The 21,781-nt window shown below is 38.4% G+C and overlaps 1 protein-coding gene across 4 annotated transcripts in view; it reads left to right on the top strand.

The window, feature by feature from the left end:
* Window positions 1-21,781, top strand: part of LOC121381911 (myelin regulatory factor-like) — a 128,818-nt gene that overhangs the window by 96,346 nt on the left and 10,691 nt on the right. For 3 of the 4 annotated variants that reach the window (XM_041511323.1, XM_041511325.1, XM_041511326.1), the window contains 13 exons: window positions 1,518-1,758; window positions 3,470-3,612; window positions 4,206-4,368; window positions 5,058-5,253; window positions 8,745-8,821; window positions 9,905-10,112; window positions 10,791-10,991; window positions 11,937-12,161; window positions 13,298-13,476; window positions 14,955-15,125; window positions 16,200-16,310; window positions 18,984-19,081; window positions 20,161-20,310. In XM_041511323.1, coding sequence (XP_041367257.1) covers window positions 1,518-1,758; window positions 3,470-3,612; window positions 4,206-4,368; window positions 5,058-5,253; window positions 8,745-8,821; window positions 9,905-10,112; window positions 10,791-10,991; window positions 11,937-12,161; window positions 13,298-13,476; window positions 14,955-15,125; window positions 16,200-16,310; window positions 18,984-19,081; window positions 20,161-20,310 — 2,163 coding nt within the window. The remainder of the gene's footprint in view (window positions 1-1,517; window positions 1,759-3,469; window positions 3,613-4,205; window positions 4,369-5,057; window positions 5,254-8,744; window positions 8,822-9,904; window positions 10,113-10,790; window positions 10,992-11,936; window positions 12,162-13,297; window positions 13,477-14,954; window positions 15,126-16,199; window positions 16,311-18,983; window positions 19,082-20,160; window positions 20,311-21,781) is intronic. The other variant, XM_041511324.1, reaches the window with a different exon arrangement.

Here is a 21,781-nt window from a genome sequence, read left to right as displayed (position 1 = left end):
AGAGGGGTTTTACTGTATATGTTCTCTTAAAGTTTTGATTAGATTGTTGTGAAACTTGGTGTAAGGATATTTTGTGGAAATGTTTTAAATAGTTACGACAGGGGTGGGAATTCTTCTCGGATCCGCTGTTTTCCTCTCATGGAACATTGTGTTTCCTCGCATTTTAATCGTCCTTTCCTCCAAAATGTGTCCGATGGCACAGATTTTAACCTAGGATTTCAAGAATTTCTAGGACCACTCTAGATTTCCTCTTTTTTTTTTACAGTTCACCAATTCCCACCCCTGTTATGCATTTTTAAAAAAGAAGATTTCAAATTCAACCTGTTTAACATAGAAACTTCAAAATGGTTAATTGAATACCAAATATATAGAAGGTTGCCTCTAAAGACTACATGAGAATTATGAAACCAAAGATCTCCAGTGCATGATTATTAATAAATCAGTGTGCTCTAGTGGTGTCATTAAACAAAACTAAATTTTACATAAAAGGAAAGGAATGTTTGTGTAATGAGAGGAAACACCTGCTGTATTCATACAAGCTATTCCCATTGAGGATCTTTCATATACAGTGAAACCTCTCAAAACTGGACCCTCTGTAAACTGGAATTCCCTCAAAAGCGGATCCTCTGTAAACCGGAATTCCCTCAAAACCGGACGCTCTGTAAACCGGAATTCCCTCAAAACCGGACATTTTTCATGGTGCCTTTTTTTTTAAATCGGTAAATAATGTAACCTCTGTAAACCGGATACCTCTTAAAACCAGATATTTTACGCGATCCCAAGGGTGTCCGGTTTAGAGGGGTTTCACTGTATATGTTTTCAGAGACAGGGCAGTACATACCACAGCCCTTGATAGTCCCAGATATTTGGCAATGGTTAGGAAGGGGATAAACCCAACAACCTATTGAATCTGATGTAAAGGCTCTGCAGCTGAGCTACACCCCGCCCCGTGTATTAAACAGACGTGTGATACATGTATTACTGCCATCTACACCTGTGCATATCAAAATGTCTGACAAATGTCTGACATGGGAGAGACATGACACAATGAGACGTTTGTTCTTTGTTTACTCCATTGTTGTCAACTAAGAAAGTCAGACAAATGTTTTGAGAAAACGTCAGACCTACATGCAGCCAGCCATTTTTCGCTAAAAGTTTGCAAACTGTTTTGACTGATTCTCACAATTGTGATTTGGTTTAATGACTGAACACAACCTTGATTCTAAGTAGAGCTTTGAACTTTACCTGTAATTGGCAGGATTTAAGCTGAACACCAAAAATGTGGTGGGGGAGGGGGGGGGGGGAATATCTACAAATCTGTGCCATTTTCAAGTCTGAATTAGCCAAACCAAACATTTTTAACAAAATTAAGGCTGTTTAGATTTTATTTTCAAATTAGGATTTTTGTAATTTACCAATTCAATTAATATATTTACCAAATTCAACTTTTAATTCACATTAGGAGATTTGATAACTAATGGCTTAAACGTGGTACTGCATGTCTTTCTATTTTTCAGATAAAAGTCGGAACCTGGTTACGAGTGCGACCACCATCCCTGGTTCGATGTACCCCCACCAGGTGTCGTCCATATGTGTGTCAAGCAAAGGACAGCCGCAGAATGGCTACATGGTAGAACCGCCCAAACTGAACCACCTGCCAGTGACGCGCGCCCCACCCGGAAATCTGCCCAGCCAGCACCCCATCAATCAGATCTCACCGCCAATGACCCATCCCATTTTACCTCCTCATTTTGGAAGGTTGGTATCCAGCTGAATTTTTCATCTTTGATACAAAACTGTTGAAAGTAAATCTTTAGTTAACTAGATGTTATTTAAAAATCATCTGTTTGGCTTAATTTTATCTTAGTTGAACTGTGTAGATAGAAGATGGGTACATTGCAAAATTAATTAGGATAATTAGATGTAGAATTTACATGTAGTATATAATTAAATTTCCATTACATTCATTACAACATAACATCATCCCATTGGTTCAGCTGTAGCAATGTGAGTTTGTTCATTACTAGATGAATGTAAAAATTACATCATCAGGGAACGTCTTACCTGATGACGCCATTTTATATTGGTAATTTGTCTTACTGAGCTTCTCTGATTCACACAGTTTGTGGATGATTTTTTTTGTTCATACCCCGATGAACGTAAAAGAAATAACAGACAATTCTTAATTAAAACTAAGGATATTATTCAATTTCTGTTAGAGATACTTCTTAACCTTTAGACTACTGGATTAATTTTTAACAAAAACCACATTGAGTGGGTACAAGTTTATAATTTTTACTCACATATATTCACTTAAATGTTTCATAAATACATGAAATAAAGTTCATATATGAATCGGTAAGTATTATTTTTGTAATTTTTATTATTTTAGATCGGCTAATGGTGATTAAAATTAGGCAAAAAATCGAAAAAGTTGCGTTTACTTACGGGCATTTGTGGCCAGCTGTCCAGTATTTATGTCCATATTCCCGATAACAGTGGTTTTCTGACCAGAATTTTTTTTAAAACCCAAACTACGATTCATATTGCAGTATTTGGTAATTTTCGTTGTTGGTAAAACGATCAAATTTATTATCAAATTAGCTGTTACAATCAGCTATCGATCCCTGAAAATTACCGCGACGTGCCGCCATTGTTGTCAAGCGAAAATACTTGCCGAAAACCACTTTTTGAACTCAAAATTTCAAGGTATTTTCAATTGAAAAAATCAAAACAAAAACCACCATTTTGAAAAAAAAACTGTTTTCTTTAATTATATTTCCGTTTCCGGTGAGTGTCGTGTGCAAAACGGCGGGAAATATGAATTGGAGAATGCACTGTATACAGTGTACAGTATATTGCCTGACGTGACGTCGGGCGAGATATCTCGCCTGCAGTAGTCAGAAGGTTAATGCAGTCATGCATTATAACAGTGATGTATGGAACATCCAAACCACATAGTCAAATTGATCTCACATTTTACACATTTAACAAGTGCACAAATTGTTTATCATGACATATATTTGGTATATCCCCAGCAAATGTTGAGTAGTATAAATCTTTTCAAATATAAAGAATTTATAAAGTGTAGTCTCCCTGTGATTAGTGCAAGGAGAGACATTTTTAGTTCCCCTTACCATGTAAATGTATATGATAGCAATATGGTAATATTGATAAATGAATCCCCATAAGTTAGGGGAGCAATTAATTACTTCCCTATATTTTTTTATGATGAGGTCTGAATTAAAATGTATTGTAGAGCATATTATAGTGACTGTTATAATTACAGTTAAATCCGCTTAATTACATAGCCCCGGTGCATGTCAAATTTATACTAATAAATGCAGCCGAATAATATGCAAATAACCGATTTAGGCTATAAACCAATATATGCAATAAAGTGGATTCGACTGTATAATTAAACTCTCTCTTTTTTTAATGTTGTTTTTATGGGTTTTGTTTTTTTCAGCATTAGTAATATCAACAGTCTCGCAAACCACCAAACGAAGAAGAGAAAAATATCAGATTCTCCTAACAACACAATTAACGGGAATATGTTGAACGGTTTGAACGGCATGAATAATATACTCGGCATAAAGCAAGAACCGCCGGGTATGTTTAATAATCATCTACTTAAATAATTGAACCACTGTCTTCAAATTTTAGAAATGGGATTTAGGAGTAGAAGCAGGATTTAGGAATAGGAGTAGGATTTAGGATTAGGAACAGGATTTAGGAAAGGTGCCTTGTTCTAAAGTTCTTGTATAACAAAATAATAATTATTTATTGTTACACTGTCATTTATGGGAATATGATTAGAAATACCTGTTTGATAACATGAATTATTAGATAGGTAATACCTGGTAACTTAAAGTATAGTTGAGTGGTAATTGTTTGCTCCACAATTATAAAAAAAAATTGATGTTAGGGGATTGACCAACAGGCGATGCCTATATTAACGTCTCTCCCTACATTTTACAATTACAAATTTTACATGGCAGACAAAATAATAAAATTGGTTAAAAACCTCAAGTAGATAGATAGGCAAAGAATTAAGACTATACATGGGGGTGTGAGAGTGAATATGAAAGAGAGAGAGAGAGAGACAGAGAGAGAGAGAGAGAGAGAGAGACAGACAGAGAGAGAGAGAGACACAGATATATATATACACACATTTCACTCTCTTACTCTTATCTCGTCTGTAGGTGTAAACTTTCAACCGTACGGGATGCCCGACCTTGGTGATGATGATTACTCGTATGACCTTGACGGCAGCGGCTTCATGGACAGTTCGTACCAGGTGATCAAGTGGCAGTCTTACAACCCCACCAAGTGGTGCCCCCTGGCGGACACCGATCTCAAGGATCTGTAAGTACTGGTACCTGTATTCCGTCAGGCTTTGTTCTTGTCCTGTAAAACTGAAAATATAAATTTTATTGTCTCGCCTTTACAAAGTCAAATGGCAAGATAACGGTAATACTTTTTCAACATTAGTGTGGCAGCGGCAGCAACAGCTTGATCTTTTGCGCTTAAGATTACCATTATTAAAAGTTTGCGTTTAGATCAGTCCTAAGGCAGGATGTAGTCCAGTGGGATGGTGCATGTGAAAGATCCCTTACTACTAATGGGAAAATATAGTGGGGTTTCCTCTTTAAGACTATAAGTCAAAATTACCAACTGTTTGACATCCAATGATAATTAATCAATGTGCTCTAGTGGTGTCATTAAATAAAACAAACTTTTTAACTTTCTCAGTCTCAAGTCGGTGAAACGTGGTTTATAGTTGCACCTATGTTATGGCTTCTAGAATTGTTGTAGAGATCCACTAGCCGTGGGATCAATGATTTAAAACAGATTATGAGCCAATATTAAAAATTCACATAAAGGTTACTTACCCATAAAAGCCTGTTTTGTGGCAGACCTGGCCTCTACAAACATGTATGACTGTGATGTCAAGTTTGGGATTTCATTAAAATAGAGAAATAAAACATCAGTAAAATTTAAAAGCAAAAAACCATAAGGGTTTTATGGCCTTTGTCATTTCTCCGTATTTTCAGGCCTAGCATTCGGTACCGTGTGGACGCTGACAAGGGTTTTAACTTCTCCGTTCCGGACGACTCGTTTGTGTGTCAGAAGAAGAACCACTTCCAGGTGACGGTTCACATGAGCATCGATGGAGTGCCCAAATACATCCGCTCTCCGGACGGTGTCAAGAAGGTGGACACTTTCTTTCTACACTTCCACGGTATTAAGGTGAGTGCTGTCATCGACTCACATGGGGTGGGGGGAGTGATGTCATGGGGGAGGGAGTGCCCAAATACATCCGTTCTCCAGACGGCGTCAAGAAAAGGGTGAATGTAGCTCTGTTGTAGAGTACTTCCATGGTATTAAGGTGAGTTATGTTATCGACTCACATGGAGGGAGGGGAGTGGAGGGAGAGCGAATGTAGCTCTGTTGTAGAGTACTTCCGTGGTATTAAGGTGAGTTGTGTCATCGACTCACATGGAGGGAGGGGAGAGGAGGGAGAGTGAATGTAGCTCTGTTGTAGAGTACTTCCGTGATATTAAGGTGAGTTGTGTCATCGACTCACATGGAGGGAGGGGAGTGGAGGGAGAGTGAATGTAGCTCTGTTGTAGAGTACTTCCGTGGTATTAAGGTGAGTTGTGTCATCGACTCACATGGAGGGAGGGGAGAGGAGGGAGAGTGAATGTAGCTCTGTTGTAGAGTACTTCCGTGGTATTAAGGTGAGTTGTGTCATCGACTCACATGGAGGGAGGGGAGTGGAGGGAGAGTGAATGTAGCTCTGTTGTAGAGTACTTTCGTGGTATTAAGGTGAGTTGTGTCATTGACTCACATGGAGGGAGGGGAGTGGAGGGAGAGTGAATGTAGCTCTGTTGTAGAGTACTTCCGTGGTATTAAGGTGAGTTGTGTCATCGACTCACATGGAGGGAGGGGAGTGGAGGGAGAGCGAATGTAGCTCTGTTGTAGAGTACGTCCATGGTATTACGGTGAGTTGTGTCATCGACTCACATGGAGGGAGGGGAGTGGCGGGAGAGCGAATGTAGCTCTGTTGTAGAGTACTTCCGTGGTATTAAGGTGAGTTGTGTCATCGACTCACATGGAGGGAGGGGAGTGGAGGGAGAGCGAATGTAGCTCTGTTGTAGAGTACTTCCATGGTATTAAGGTGAGTTGTGTCATCGACTCACATGGAGGGAGGGGAGTGGAGGGAGAGTGAATGTAGCTCTGTTGTAGAGTACTTCCGTGGTATTAAGGTGAGTTGTGTCATCGACTCACATGGAGGGAGGGGAGTGGAGGGAGAGCGAATGTAGCTCTGTGGTAGAGTACTCACCTGATGTGTGGTAGGTTGTAAGATCTATTGCTCTCATTAGATCTTTCAGGTTGTTGTTTTTGTTATCTCAGAATCCCACGACTGATACACCATAAGCCATGGTATGTGCTGTCTTATGTATGGAATAGTGCATATTAAAACATCCTTTGTTTTTATTTGAGTAGGCGTGAGCTATGACATTGCAGCATAGCAGTGGGTTTCTAAGTGTTGAAATACTAACATGTTACAGTGTTCTCGCTGGGTGAAAATTAAAGGAGGGCGGTCGTGCAGCACCACACCCTTCAAAAAAAAAAGAAGCAAACAAATAAATTAAAAAAATAAAAGATGGGGGGGGGGGGGAGCTTGGTGGTTACCATGTTGTTGTGTGTTGATAGACTTTGTGGAAAGACATACTCCTTATTTTGATTACAAAAAGTTTATATGAAATACAAGCAGACTCGTCTTTTAACTGAAGCGAAGATGTTATCGGTCTGATATTCACTGGCAGTTCCGGTTTTGCTGAACCGATCAAAGTTTTAATATTATTTTAATAAAGATTTCAAGATATACGAAAAACAAAAAGACATTTGTGTGATCCCCTAATGTTGAAAACATTTTTTGTTATTCCCATCTTCATCGAATGAATCGATCGCTGTGATAAAATATTATCGCCAACTGTTTTTGTAGTGGTGGTGTATATGTAACAGATAAAAATCAACCTCCACTTAGGGGATTCGAACCACAGACTCTCAGTACGAGAGTCCAGTGCTCTATCAACTGAGCTAATAGGGAAATTCCCACTAGCTACTGCCAGTAGGAACACTTTATATCAACACTACTACATATATATTATTTGGCACCCAAGATGAATGATTTTAATGCCAAACACTACCACTTCCGTTGATTTTATAAGCAGTGATATCCCCCCAAAATGAAAAGTTTACAATGTGTTATAAGAACTGCTGAATAAACAGAATGACAGAAATGACAGAAAGTAAAAATCGTCAGTTATAATCAATTATATCTGTAACTGAGGACAAAATATCAGACGGCAGTTAGTGGAAACAAAAGATAGAGTGACCGTTCTGATCACGTGACAAATAAGTGGGGGTTTTCCAGTCGGATATTGCCGAATCCATAAAAAATAAAAATGTTTTCATTGCTCAAATAAAATATAACTTTTATTGTCTGTATTAAACATACAAATGGATACAGGTATAGGACAAAATAGAGGCTGTTAAAAATACTATTAAATTACGTTACGGTAACTGTTGTAAATTTTTCGTCAGTTGTTTTTTCGTACACAACGCGGCTTGTTTCTTTTGATGTCCAGTGGGCAGACTGATCGTTGTGGTTTTTTTATGTGTGGAAAAAAGTGTGCATTTGGAAATAGCGGAGATAGGTGCTGGAAAAATATAGTATGGTGCTGGAAAATAAAGAGGGGCGCAGAAAAACAAAGGAGGGCGGAAAACGTGAAAGGAGGGCGGCAAAATGCAGTAGTGGGGCAGGCCGCCCCGCTTAAATGGAGCAGCGAGAACACTGATGTTAGACACCACATAGCTGTATAAAATATGCTGAGGCATTATTAAATAGTATATTTCTTTCCTTTCTAGTGAAGTTTGTTCACTGTATATATCGTAAGCTATAAACTTTAATTTAGTATTTGAATGTTCCTTTGGGGAGTTTCTTTAGAAGTCTTCCTTCATTTATGTACTTTGATAATTTCTGTGTGGTTTCACAGTCTTTGCATATTTTGGGATAAAATGTTTAACTGCTTTAAAAAGACATTAATGATAGAATAAAAAAAAACAGAATAAAACACATAGTCATAGTGCCTACTTTGAATAAACATCATTCCATATAAATTACGGAAATTGTGTTATGTAGGATTCTGTAGCCATACAGGAAAAAAGTAGGAGTTGTATTGTTTAATTTGAGTGAATTGTAATAACTTCAGGGGGCGGGGTCTAGCTCTCTCGGTAAAGCACTCGCCTGAGATGCTCGCATCATAGGATCAAATCACCTCAGTGGACCCATTCTCTGATTAGGTGTTTCCTCGTCCCAGCCAGTGCACCACAACTGGTATATCAAAGGCCATGGTATATGATGTCCTGTCTGTGGGAAAGGCAAATAAAAGTTCCCTTTCTACTAATAATTTTTTTTTGCCGATTTCCTCTCTACAACTACATTTATATGTCAGAATTACCAAATATTTGACATCCAATAGCTGATGATTAATAAATCAATTTGCTCTACTGGTGTCATTAAACAAAACAAACTTAACTTTTAACTTTCAACTCTAAGACTACATGTATTTGTTAGAATTACCAATGTTTGACATCCAGTTGCCGATGATTAATAAATTAATGTGCTCCATTGGTGTCGTTAAACAAACATTAACTTGTTTTTGTTTCAGATGGAGTCTCCGACACAGACAGTGAAGATTGAACAGTCACAGTCAGACCGCAGCAAGAAGGCTTTTCACCCAGTCAAGTAAGTGGCCACGGCTTTCAGCACTCAACATTTTAGCTTGCACAGCAGACATTTGGGTTAAGTCTCCCTCAGTGGCAGAAGGGATGAAGAATGTCCAGATTTTTTCAAAAGTCCAGATTTTAACTACCTGAAAACTGTTCTGTCATTGTTATTTAATGAAATTACTAATCAGTTACTAAGGCAAAATACAGGAAAGTTATTGGACCTGGTAAGGGACATATATTGATTTAGCAGTACTTTCAGAATGCTTGTTGACAGACTTCTGGCCCTTGAGAGATAAGAAAATTTAATGGGGCCCAGTAGGGAATATTTTGCTTTAGCAGTACTCTCTGAATGCTTGTTGACAGAGTTAAGGCCCTTGAACTTAGGAAATATAAAAAAAATGGGGGCCCAGTAGGGGACTTGTTGCTTTAGCAGTATTCTCAGAATGCTTGACAGAGTTATGGCCCTTGAACTTAAGAAATAGAAAATTCATTTGGCCCAATAGTCGACATGTTGCTTTAGCAGTACTCTCTGAATGCTTGTTGACAGAGTTATGGCCCTTGAACTTACGAGATTAGAACATTTATTAGGACCAGTAAGTGACATTGTTTTAGCAGTATTCTCAGAAGGGACATGTGTTGCTTTAGCAGTACTCTCAGAATGCTTTTTGTCAAGAGTTATGGCCCTTGAACATAAGAAATAGAAAATTCATGGGACCCAGTAGTGGACGTGTTGCTTCAGCAGTACTCCAGACCAGGTGAACAAGATCACGGTTACAAAATGTTTTTTTTATTTCTCGTGTGTTCAGGATAGACCTGTCTCCGGACCAGGTGAACAAGATCACGGTTACAAAATGTTTTTTGTATTTCTCGTGTGTTCAGGATAGACCTGTCTCCGGACCAGGTGAACAAGATCACGGTTACAAAATGTTTTTTTTATTTCTCATGTGTTCAGGATAGACCTGTCTCCGGACCAGGTGAACAAGATCACGGTTACAAAATGTTTTTTTATTTCTCGTGTGTTCAGGATAGACCTGTCTCCGGACCAGGTGAACAAGATCACGGTTACAATTTTTTTTCTTTTTTTTTCTCGTGTGTTCAGGATAGACCTGTCTCCGGACCAGGTGAACAAGATCACGGTTGGCCGCCTGCACTTCAGCGAGACGACGTCGAACAACATGCGGAAGAAGGGCAAGCCGAACCCGGACCAACGCTACTTCCTGCTCGTCGTCATGCTGCAGGCACACTGCGGGGACAACACCTACATGGTGGCCGGCAGCTCCTCCGAGAAGATTATTGTCAGGGTAATTGTGCGTTAAAATTATGGCATCAGTCTCTTTAAGGCATCACCACCCGATACGAGTGCCAAATATGAGAAAAGTCAATTGCATAGCGACTGATGAAATCTTGATGATTGTAATGTCACAATCGGCTATTTTTGTGACTATTTTTGTACAAGGCACTCATATCATGTGGCATTGCCATTAAAAGTTTTTGAACTTAGTTTTCTAGGTACGTAAATTTTCTGTTTCGCATAAAAATGCATTTTGAGATTCTGTAAGCACCAGGACAACCAGAAACACATTGGATTTGCTAGGAGTTGTTTGACGGAACCTACAATATATACATGCTTTGGTCCTACAAACTCAAAGATCTATTCAATTTCTGTGTACTATGATCTTTACTGGTTACTGTAAAGGCATGGACACTAGTTATTAGCCAGTCAGTGACCCATAACTTGTACATCAAAGGTCGTCATACGTACTATCCTGTTTATGGAGAAAAAAATATATATAAAAGATCCCTTCCTGCTTTATTGGCAGGAGTAGCTTATTTTGGGCCAGAGGGTTTCTGCTTTTCTTTAGACCAAATGTTGTTAAATAACAAATGACCGTACTTTAATATGTGCTGAGGTGTCATTAAAGAAATACACTGTATATATTCCTTTCTTTTCCATTTTATTTGTAAATTGGTTTTGTGTGTTGCAGGCCTCAAACCCAGGTCAGTTTGACAGTGACGTCGATATCCCCTGGGCTAAAGGTCACACTCAGGATTCAGTATTCCACATCGGCCGTGTGGGCATCAACACCGACCACCCCGAGGAGGCCCTCACCATCCACGGAAACATCAAACTGACCGGTCACCTCATGCAGCCGTCTGACATCCGGGCCAAGGAAAACATCGAGGAGGTGAGTGAACATATTTGACGCTTGTGCTTGTGCAGTTAACATGACTGGTAGTGTTAATTTAAGTGGATGGTTTCGATTGAACACAATATGTTACAAGGGAAGTTGTATCTAATGGACGTGCATTTAGTATTCTGTTTGTTATATATTATAAAAAATTACTTTTAAGAGACATTTAAAAGTGCTTTCAAACTAAAACCTTTTTATAATGCTGGTGTTTTTGCAGTTAACGTGACTGGTAGTGTTAATTTCAATGGATGGTTTGGATTTTAACACAATATGTGGTAAGGCAAGTTGTACCTAATGGACATGCATTTAGTATTCTGTTTGTCTATATATTATCAAAAACCACATTTAAGAGACATGTAAAAGTGTTTTCTAACTAAAACCTATTTACAATGCTTCTGCAGTTAACATAACGGGTAGTGTTAAATTCAGTAGATGGTTTGTATTTTAAAACAACATGTTGTAAGGGAAATTGTACCTAATGGGCATGCATTTAGTATTCTGTTTGTTATATATTATTAAAAACCACATTTAAGAGACGTTTAAAAGTCTGCCGAGACAGCAAGAATTTCCCAATAATTTCAATAAATTTTTTATAAACACAATTTGTTAGATTTGTCTCCGATGAAATCAGTCTGTATTTTCTTCTTTAGCTAAATACTAAGGAGAGTCTGCAAAAGGTCTCCTAGCTCCGTCTGTACAACTACTTTGAGGATTATTCCGAAACAGCAGGAATTCCCCAATATTTTCAATAAATAGTTTTTAACACAATTGTTAGATTTGAATGAATGTGTATTTTCTTCTTCAGCTAAATACCAAGGCAAGTCTACAAAAGGACTCCCAGCTCCATCTGTACAAGTACAACTACTGCCCAATAATTTCAATAATATTTTTTTTTAACACATTTGTTATATTTTAATGAATGTGTATTTTCTTCTTCAGCTAAATACGAAGGAAAGTCTACAAAAGGTCTCCCAGCTCCGCCTGTACAAGTACAACTACTGTGATGATTATGCGGACACGGCAGGGATTCCCAAGGACAGCCGGACAGACACGGGCGTGATCGCCCAGGAGATGATGGAGGTGTTGCCCGACGCGGTGCAGGAGACCGGGGACGTCATACTGCGCAGTGGACAGTGCATAGAAAACTTCCTTGTCGTTAAAAAGGTGATTTTAAAAATAATAAACATTTTTGTCAGCACCAGCTCCTTGTCTTGATTCAAATTACCAATAGGCAATGTAGTTTTTGTGCTGGGGTGTCGTCAGGCGCGGATCCAGGATTTTTTAATTGAGGGGGTCCAAAACCTATTGTTTTTTGAAAAGTGGATGGGATAAGTTTGCAATATTTTGTGTATTCTGTAATATATATTGTTTGACCAAAAGTAGAGGGGGGGGGGGGACTGAATCTGCGCCTGGTCATTCATGATTGAAATTAGGGGGCAGAATATAGCCCAATGGTAAAGGGTCTATCTACGATTGATCCCTGTCGGTGGGTCCATTGGGCTATTTCTCGTTCCAGCCAGTGGACTACGACTGCTATATCAAAGGCCATGGTATGTGCTGCTGTCCTGTCTGAAAATATATTTCTGTGAGAATTACCATATGTTTGACATCCAGTAGCCGACGATTAATGAATCAACAAAACAACAAACCAATCAGATTAATATCGCTTAGTTTCATTGAACTCTCTCAGTAAAGGTTCTGTAAATCATGTACGTTGGAATGGAATCAGATCGGTGGTTATGTACTCACATAAGATGCATCAGGGTTTCTCTCATACTAGCCAGTGCTCCACAACTGGTGTAACAAAGGCTGTGGTATGTACTATCCTGTCTGTGGGATGGTGCATATAAAAGATCCCTTGCTGCTAATCAAAAAGAGTAGCCCATGAAGTGGCGACAGCGGGTTTCCTCTCTCAATATCTATGTGGTCCTTAACCATATGTCCGATGCCATAAAACCATAAATACAATCTGTTGAGTGCATCGTTAAATAAAACATTTCCTTCTTTCTCTCATGCTAACCAGTGCCACGTTTAAGACCATGGCATGAGCTGTCCTGTTTGTGGGGAAGTAGATATAAAAGATTCCTTGTTGCTATTCAGTAGTAGTCTATGTGGTGGCAGAGGGAATTGCACTTCACAGACGGTCTGATTTTGAGGGGTTTCACTGAATATTACTTTTATCCATTACTGGTCATGTCAATTGTAGATGTGTTTCACATACAGGATTGCATATTTATCAAAAACGTTGGTGCCGTTAAAGAACTGTGTAAGTTAACATTGTAGATGTGTTGCACTTTCAGGACCGCATATTCATGGAAAATGTTGGTGCAGTCAAAGAACTCTGTAAGTTAACAGACAACTTGGAGAATCGGATAGACGAGTTAGAGAAAATGAACAAGAGATTAACAAAGCTGAAGAGATTCGACAGCCTCAAGTCGAACGTCAGCTCAAAGTCAGGAACCAGTGTCAGTACTGTCAGGTAAAGATGAATACCATTTTTATCTCACTTTGATAAAATCAGAATACAATAAGTATTATTTTTGTGATGGAAATGGTGTTAACTTAGCATTTAGCTTCATTGTAAAGTTCTGATGTCTAGGTCCATTTCTCAGCAATTAAAAGTCTCAGAACAATGAAACTTGCTTTATAATTACACATATGAATGCATGTTTAAAATGTTTAAATTTTAATTTAAATATTTCAGCGTTTAACTCTGTGTTACATTTTTGACTCTAGGTTCAATTCTCATCAACTATAAGGACTAGACCAGTGAAATGTGCAGGTATCTCACCACTATTGATTATACATTGGTGACAGTACAAATATAAAGCCAAGCACTGACTAAATTATTAACAGTAGGTGCTATATACTACCTGACATGAAGAGAACAGCCTCTGTGACAGGATTTAAGTAAATAAAATTGATACTTCGCCACCTGCAATTTTAATTATCCACTCTCCTAAGCACATGGGCTAACGGAGGGGAGGCTACTCTCGTTAAATATATGTACCACAGGCATAGCAAACAATGGTCTTGCTTGTAGCTAAGCAGATATGCATCTGTCAGTTTGATATGCCAAAATCAAGAGGCAATGTTACCCTTCCAATATTCCATAATCATACTGTCAAGTCTGTTCAGACACCAACATAATAAAATAAAGAAAAGAGGTACTCTTTTTCATGGAACTAAATTCGTCGCCTACACGTCGCTCATTGGCTGAAATAGCGGTGTGATCCCTGCAGGTTTTTAAAAAATGTTAAATTTATTAAATTAATTTTATTTGTTTTAAATTGATTTACTTTTTTTTTAGAAGTAGGTTAATCCTGAGTGTTGTTGACCTCAGAATTCATATTGTAAGGTTAGCTTCAATATATTTCACACACGGTAACTCAAGAATACAGTTAACACAAAATGTCTGACAAACTGTACTATTAAGGCCTCCATGAGTCCATATTATTGGACTCGAGTGAAATATTGGACTAGAGTACTCGAGGGTCAAACTCGACCTGGACCCGAGTACTCGACACTTACACTAGATGATGAGACTAAGGAATAAAGTGAAATATTGGACTAGAGTACTCGAGGGTCAAACTCGATCTGGACCCAAGTACCCGATACTTACATTAGATGATAATGAAACAAAGGAATAAAGTGAAATAGCATTATGCATCTTATTTCCAGCGCTGAACATGGATGCCAAATTATGCCATTATATTGCATTGCATACATTCGACTTTTGTTTTACTTCATGTCTCATAGGTCTATAATGTAACAGGCAGCATATGGCAAAATGACATAAAAATAAAAAGTATGCTTATTTTAAATGCGAGTGCCCTTCCTTGTACGGATATTTGAGTCCTGTGAATGGACTCGAGTCTAGCAAGACTCGGCCCGTGCCCGAGTACTCATGGAGACCCTATGTGCTATAACTGTACGACGTGTGTATTTTGTTCTCAGCAGCTCGGTGAGTCCCCCGAAGAAGGCGTCGGGTCACGGACACAGTCAAAGCAAATTACACCACAAGTCAAGCAGACGCAGCAGTGGCCGCTTCCCACAGATCCCCATCCTGTGCAGCAACAAGTTCATCCAAGCCACCATCATCATACTCATACTCATAATGGCCTTTTGGTAAGTAGTCCTCCCAAGCCACCATCATCATACTCGTAATGGCCTTTGGTAAGTAGTACTCCCAGCTACCATCATCATGCTCATACTCATAATGGCCTTTTGGTAAGTAGTACTCCCAAGCCACCATCATCATACTCATACTCATTATGGCCTTTTGGTAAGTAGTACTCTCTCATGAGCCACTTTCTTTTATACGTGTACTTTAATAATGTGCAGACAGGAGCACTTGTCTGGTCATGCTATATCTAGTGCTCTAAACAGAACGGGGGGTGGGGGATGTATCCCAGTGGTAATATGCTTGCTTGATGTGTGGTCTGTCTAGGATCAATCCATGCAAGTGGGCCCACTGGCCTATTTCTTGTTCCAACCAGTGCACCATGACTGGTATATCAAAGGCTGTGGTATATGCTATCCTGTCTGTGAGATGGTTCATATAAAAAAGCCCTTGCTACTAATGGAAAAATATAGCGGGTTTCCTCTCTAAGACTGTATGTAAAAATTACCAAATGTTTGACATCCAATAGGTGATGATTAATAAATCAATGTGCTCTAGAGGTGTTGTTAAACAAAACAAAACAATTTTTTTTTTAATATGAATACATTAAGTGTCACACTCAGATAGATAAATATTAACAGATGATTGAAGATGTATTAAGTTAATTAACCTTGTAATACCCTAGTCAATAAAAATGTTTTGTTTTAATTTTTCACATTTGACAGAATATATTTATTGTTGTTTAATTTGTCAATGGAATGCATTTTTTTTTTAAATTACCAAACTAAAGGTAAACTTATAAACTATCTGTTGGAACATCAAAATTTGTTTGTTTAAATCTCCAAATCACCTTTTCTCCAGCTATAATTTCTTGTTTTAAATCTCTTTCTTTTTTTTTCTTCTTTTTTTTTGTCCATAAAGTGAATGCAAGGATTAAAATTAAATGACCTACTGGTACCTACCACTATTAAGTTATTAATACAGTGAAATGTATTACAGCAGACAAATTGTTTTAAAATAAAAACATCATAAATGTGATTTGTATATCTATTCTCTTATAAAATGTTTTTCTCTTTCAGTCTCGTTGCTATAACAACACTGTATATTCTGGAACGGCACAAAGCCCCACAGCCACACATTCTCATTCAGAACACCCCTCCAACACTGCCAGCCAATTCAAGGCAGACAATGTAAGCTCATTTACTCTCTGAGATTTGTAATTTCCCCACACTTCTATTTAATGAAACTTGATTTTGCTATATTGTCATAATTTTAACAGTAAATATGAACATATATACTACTCAAAAGAATTTAAGGGTCAAAAATTTATAACCAAATGAGTTTCAGAGTGTATTAGATTGATGATGTAAACTACACCAAAAATTTAATTTATTGTTCCATATTTACAAAAAACCACAAATAAACGTCACTGTATACAAGAAAGTCACATGACATGCTGTCAAAGTTGAAGGTTGTCAAACATGGATTTTACACATTAGAACATTCGTTTAATAGTGTGTGAATCCACCCCTGGCGCGAATACACTCGACACATCGTTGCCTCATGCTGTTGATCAGACGTCTGAAGAACTCTTGGGGAATAGCCTGCCACTCTGCCATAAGAAGTTGACCCAGATCATGAAGGTTGGCCGGAGGGGCATGGTTATCCTGAACTCTCCTGCCTAATTCGTCCCAGGCGTGCTCTATTGGGGCCAAGTCAGGCGAATATGCTGGCCAATCCATCCTGGCGATACCTTGTTTTCTGAGAAAGTCCGTTACCACCCTGGCGCTGTGGGGTCTGGCATTGTCATCCTGCAGAACTGCCCCGCCGCCAATCTGCTGAAGGCCTGGGAGAACCAATGGCCGGATAATCTCATTCAGATAGCGGATTCCATTCAGATTGCCATCCACCACATAGAGGGGGGTCCTGTGGTGGATAGAGATGCCACCCCACACCATGACGCTGCCACCACTGAACCAGTGACGTTGTCTAACGTTAATGTCAGCGAAGCGCTCCCCAGGACGTCTGTAGACACGAACCCGACCGTCGTTGAACTGGAGACTAAACCTGGACTCATCAGTGAACATCACTCGACCCCACTGAACACGTTGCCACCGCAGATGAAGCGTGCACCAGTGACGTCTGGCCATTCTGTGACGTGGTAGGAGTGGTGGTCGAACAGCCTGGCGACAGCAGCATAGATTATTGGCTCTCAGACGATTGCGTATGGTTTGATCAGACACTCGAGTTCCAGTCACAGTCCGCAGATTGTCACGTAATCGGCGTGCAGTGGTTGTTCATTGACGTAGAGCCATATTGGTGATGTAGCGGTCCTCTCTATTTGTAGTGCTTCGGGGTCTTCCCGAACGTGGACGATTTCGAACAGAATTCGTTGCTTGGTACCGTTGCCACAGTCGGCCAACGACACTCTGACTGACACCAAGTCTCAGAGCAACATTTCTTTGCGTATTGCCATCCTGAAGCCAAGCAATAGCCCTTCCTCGATCTTCGATAGTCAGTTGACGTCGTACCATTGTCGAATTTGGAGTGTGCACCGTACACGAACACAAGCTCCAATTATACGGAAATTCAGCATTGGGAACATGGAATACACATGCAAAGCGTGCAAATGAAGCGCTTTGTGAAAAAGCAAGTTATGGGCACTTAGCAGACCTTTCGCTTTCGCCCTAATTTACGTGCAAATGTAAGCATGTTTTCGCCATTAGAACTAGTCGACAGTGTCAATGACAGTGGATTTTAATTCATTTATGGGTTGCTTAGACCCACTTTCGTCAAAATGGAACAATACCATGCGTGACATTATGGTCTAGCTAATATAATTGACATTCAGAAAATAATGTTGAAAATATCGTCTGACCCTTAAATTCTTTTGAGTAGTATATATAAAGAAATTAGGCAGTATATAAGATTAAGATGATATAGCCAAATAAAATTTCTTTATATATTTTCATATTTACTATTAAAATTAAGACAATATATAGCCAAATAAACATGGCTAGATGGTCTTAATTGTAACAGTAAATTTGAACATGTCTACGTATACATGTATAAAGACATTTTTATATGGCTACAGCATCTTAATTTTATGTACTGCACAGGTCTGTTTAGTTTATGGATTAATTGTTTTTCCTCTTAATGTTTAAACTTTATGTAACATATTCATTATTAGTTCCCTACCGGTCCAACCAGAGTGGACTATAGGTTTTAAACCTGTCCTACTGTCTGTCTGTCTGTTCGTCCGTCTGTCCCACATATAGTTTTATGGATGTTTCTTTTTAGAATGCCTAGAGATATTGAGCTAAAAAAAATTGTATAGCTTTATCATGTACAGATCGGGTTTGACGTTCATGACGATTTACCAATTTTTGACAGAGTTATGGCCCTTGAACTTAGGAGATATGAAAAAAACAATTCCAGATTTTTGTTTTGCAATGTCTAAAGATACTGAGGTAAAATTCTGTATATATCTTTATCATGTACTGTTGTTGATCAAGTTTAACTTTCATGGAGATTTACCCACTTTTCACAGAGGTTTGGCTCTTGAATTTAAGAGATACAAAAAATTGTTGGGTCAGGTAGGGGACATGTATTGCTTTAGCGTTACTCTCAAAATACTTGGGGTTTTTTAGTAAGTGGCTTTTTAAAAAATCATACGTAACTAAATAAAATTATGAGATTAGTGAAATGTATGCAAATGAGTCAGCATTAATTCATTTTTAGTACATGTAATGTTGAGGTCTACCTCAGGGTATTAGTGTGTGTTAAGTCAGTCATCATAAAATAAGTTATATGTTTAATTATTTTTACAGACTAATATTAGAATCTCAATTTTTTTCTCTTAGACTGAATGATACGACTCCAGGAACTAATTCAACAAGTGGGCGTGGCTCCACTCCAAAGCCACCTGTGACATTACCAGGACAAGAAAAGTCGTCAACAGGTATGATATCAAAGACTAGGACCTAGTTCAGTATAATGCTAATGGTTTTGTGAAGGATCTAAAAATTATCTCAAATAATATTTTCGATTGGTTTCATGACATAATCATGTTGAAAAACCCTCTCAAATCTTCTCATAAGCTTTCAGGGCATGGGGGGTGGGGCAACTGTCCCCCTAGTGCTGAAGCAAATCTTCAAATTTGTACAAAAATGATAGAGATATTCGGGGGGAAAAAGTGAGCTGGCCTGAAACCTTTTCACCATGTATTTCTATTATTCTACCCACACTATTAGTTGTAATCCACCAGCCTCGGTGGCGTCATGGTTAAGCCATCAGACTACAGGTTGGTAGGTACAGGGATCGGAGCCCAGTACCGTCTCCAACCCAGAGCGAGTTTCAACGACTCAATGGGTAGGTGTACGGCCATTACACCCTTTTCTTTCTCACTAACCACTAACCAACTAATAACTAACCCTCTGTCCTGGACACACAGCCCAGATAGCTGAGGTGTGTGCCCAGGACAGCGTGCTTGAACCTTGGTTGGATATAAGCACAAAAATAAGTTGAAATAAGTTGTAATCCATGTAAAAATGTGTAGTGATTCGTTTGCAATCCTATAGCTGTTTCATAGTTTTTTCTAAATTTTATGATCTTATACAGCAGTAAATGTTGTTTATAATTACACAAAAAATGTACAGAGTAGCATTTACTTATGCACATTTGTCGCCAGATTTTTGCAGTATTTACATCCATTATTCCAAATCACTGTGTTTCATTTGTCCACAATTGTTTTTGGAAGTGAACTTCGATTCATATTTCAATATTTTGCATTTTCGTTTGATGATAAAATGGTCAAATGTGTTATCAAATTAGCTGTAACAATCATCTATCAATTCCAGTTATGTTCAAAAGAAATAAAGACAATCCTGTTTTTTGTTGTTCTGGATATAAATTTTAAAAAATCATTTGCAAACTTAAGTGTGAACAGTTTACAAATGATTTTTATATATATATATACTTCATTGAACATAAAAGTAATAACAGACCGTCCTTAAATAACCAAGCCCTTTGTGTTTGCAGCTCTGCCTACCCTGACTTCTGCCCTGACAACAAAAGGTGTGAGGATTGCTTCACCAAAAGTTCCTGCTTTCCCGCGCTGCTCAGGGCGTTGTGAGGTTCAGTGTTGCCAGGTTCCATCTGAAGATCAACCAGACATCCATACATATCCTGGTGAGAACATGTAGTTCATAGAAATGTGTTACGGGGTGAGAACACATAATTCATAGAAATGTCTTTCGGCGTGGGTGAGAACATGTAGTTAATAGAAATGTGTTACTCAGTGGGTGAGAGCACGTTCATAGAAATGTGTTACGGGGTGAGAACACATAATTCATAGAAATGTCTTTCGGCGTGGGTGAGAACATGTAGTTAATAGAAATGTGTTACTCAGTGGGTGAGAGCACGTTCATAGAAATATGTTATAGGGTGTAACATAGCCCTGTGGTAAAGCGCACGCCTGATGCACAGTCGATCTAGGATCAATCCCCATCGATGGGCCCAGTGGGCTATTTCTTGTTCAAGCCAGTGTTCCACAACTGGTGTAACAAAGGCTGTGGTATGTGTACTCTGTCCTATATTTCCCAGTCCTTTCCATTATATGCGTCATAGCAATTTGTTTTGTTTTTTACCAATCTTTAATTAATACAGAAACATTACAAATGCATTTATGTATCAAATTGTTATATATGACTATAACATTATTATACCACAAATTAGATATATGTACTTGTATATAAATTATATTACTTTGATGTAAGGCCATGAATTCAAGGCTCCCCAACCTTGACATGGTCAGAATGGACTGGGGAAAAAAAATATTTAAAAAAAATAAAAAAAATAATAATAATAAAAAAATATATGTACTCTCTTGTTATATATAAAAGATCCCTTGCTGCTGATCAGAAAGAGTAGCCCATTATGTGGCGGCAGCAAGTTTCCTTTTTCAATGTCTGTGTGGTCCTGAACCATATGTTCTATGCCATATAACCGTAATTAAGATGGGTCCTTCCAGAAATGTGTAACAGAGGTTAAACCATTTGATGACAGACATATAGCTGACAGTCAGGGTTAGGCATTGAGTTATAATGGCAAAAGGTCTGTCGTCAAAAAGACTGAGTACCATGAGTTACGAATAATAAAAAGTTTAACTGTATGTCCATTCATCTTAACCCGATAAAGGGCTGGGGCCTAATTCACACAGTTCTTTTAAGCAACATCGCATCCTCTTTGCTAGGCTTTTTACATTGCACCGCAAGATCACAAAATTACAAATATTTGCTGAATTAGGCCCCTATAGTCTGACATTAAGATTTTCATAGTGGTAGACTCAAATCGTGAAAGCGTATGCACTTTTAAGTACTGTGAGTCATGAGACATCATAGTGATTAGAACATGTTCCATTCCCAAGTACATACAGCAAACTCTCAGCAGATCAAATCACATTGAAGAGTTCTGTCCCTTTGTCCCTTCAAAATGGTTGAACTTCTTGGGTCCATAAAATCTCATATTGCTCAAAATGTTATCAGTAATTGAATTGTTATTACATAATACAATCAGTACGTTTTGTACATTCTTATTTTCTTTATTTCATTATTCCATAAAACCTGATATTGCTCAAAATGCTGAATTTTTTTTTAGCACA

The sequence above is a fragment of the Gigantopelta aegis genome, chromosome 9 (genome assembly GCF_016097555.1).
Source record: "Gigantopelta aegis isolate Gae_Host chromosome 9, Gae_host_genome, whole genome shotgun sequence".
NCBI classification, from domain to species: Eukaryota; Metazoa; Mollusca; class Gastropoda; order Neomphalida; family Peltospiridae; genus Gigantopelta; species Gigantopelta aegis.
Note: the sequence above shows the minus strand (reverse complement) of the source record. Positions and strands in the feature narration are given on the sequence as shown.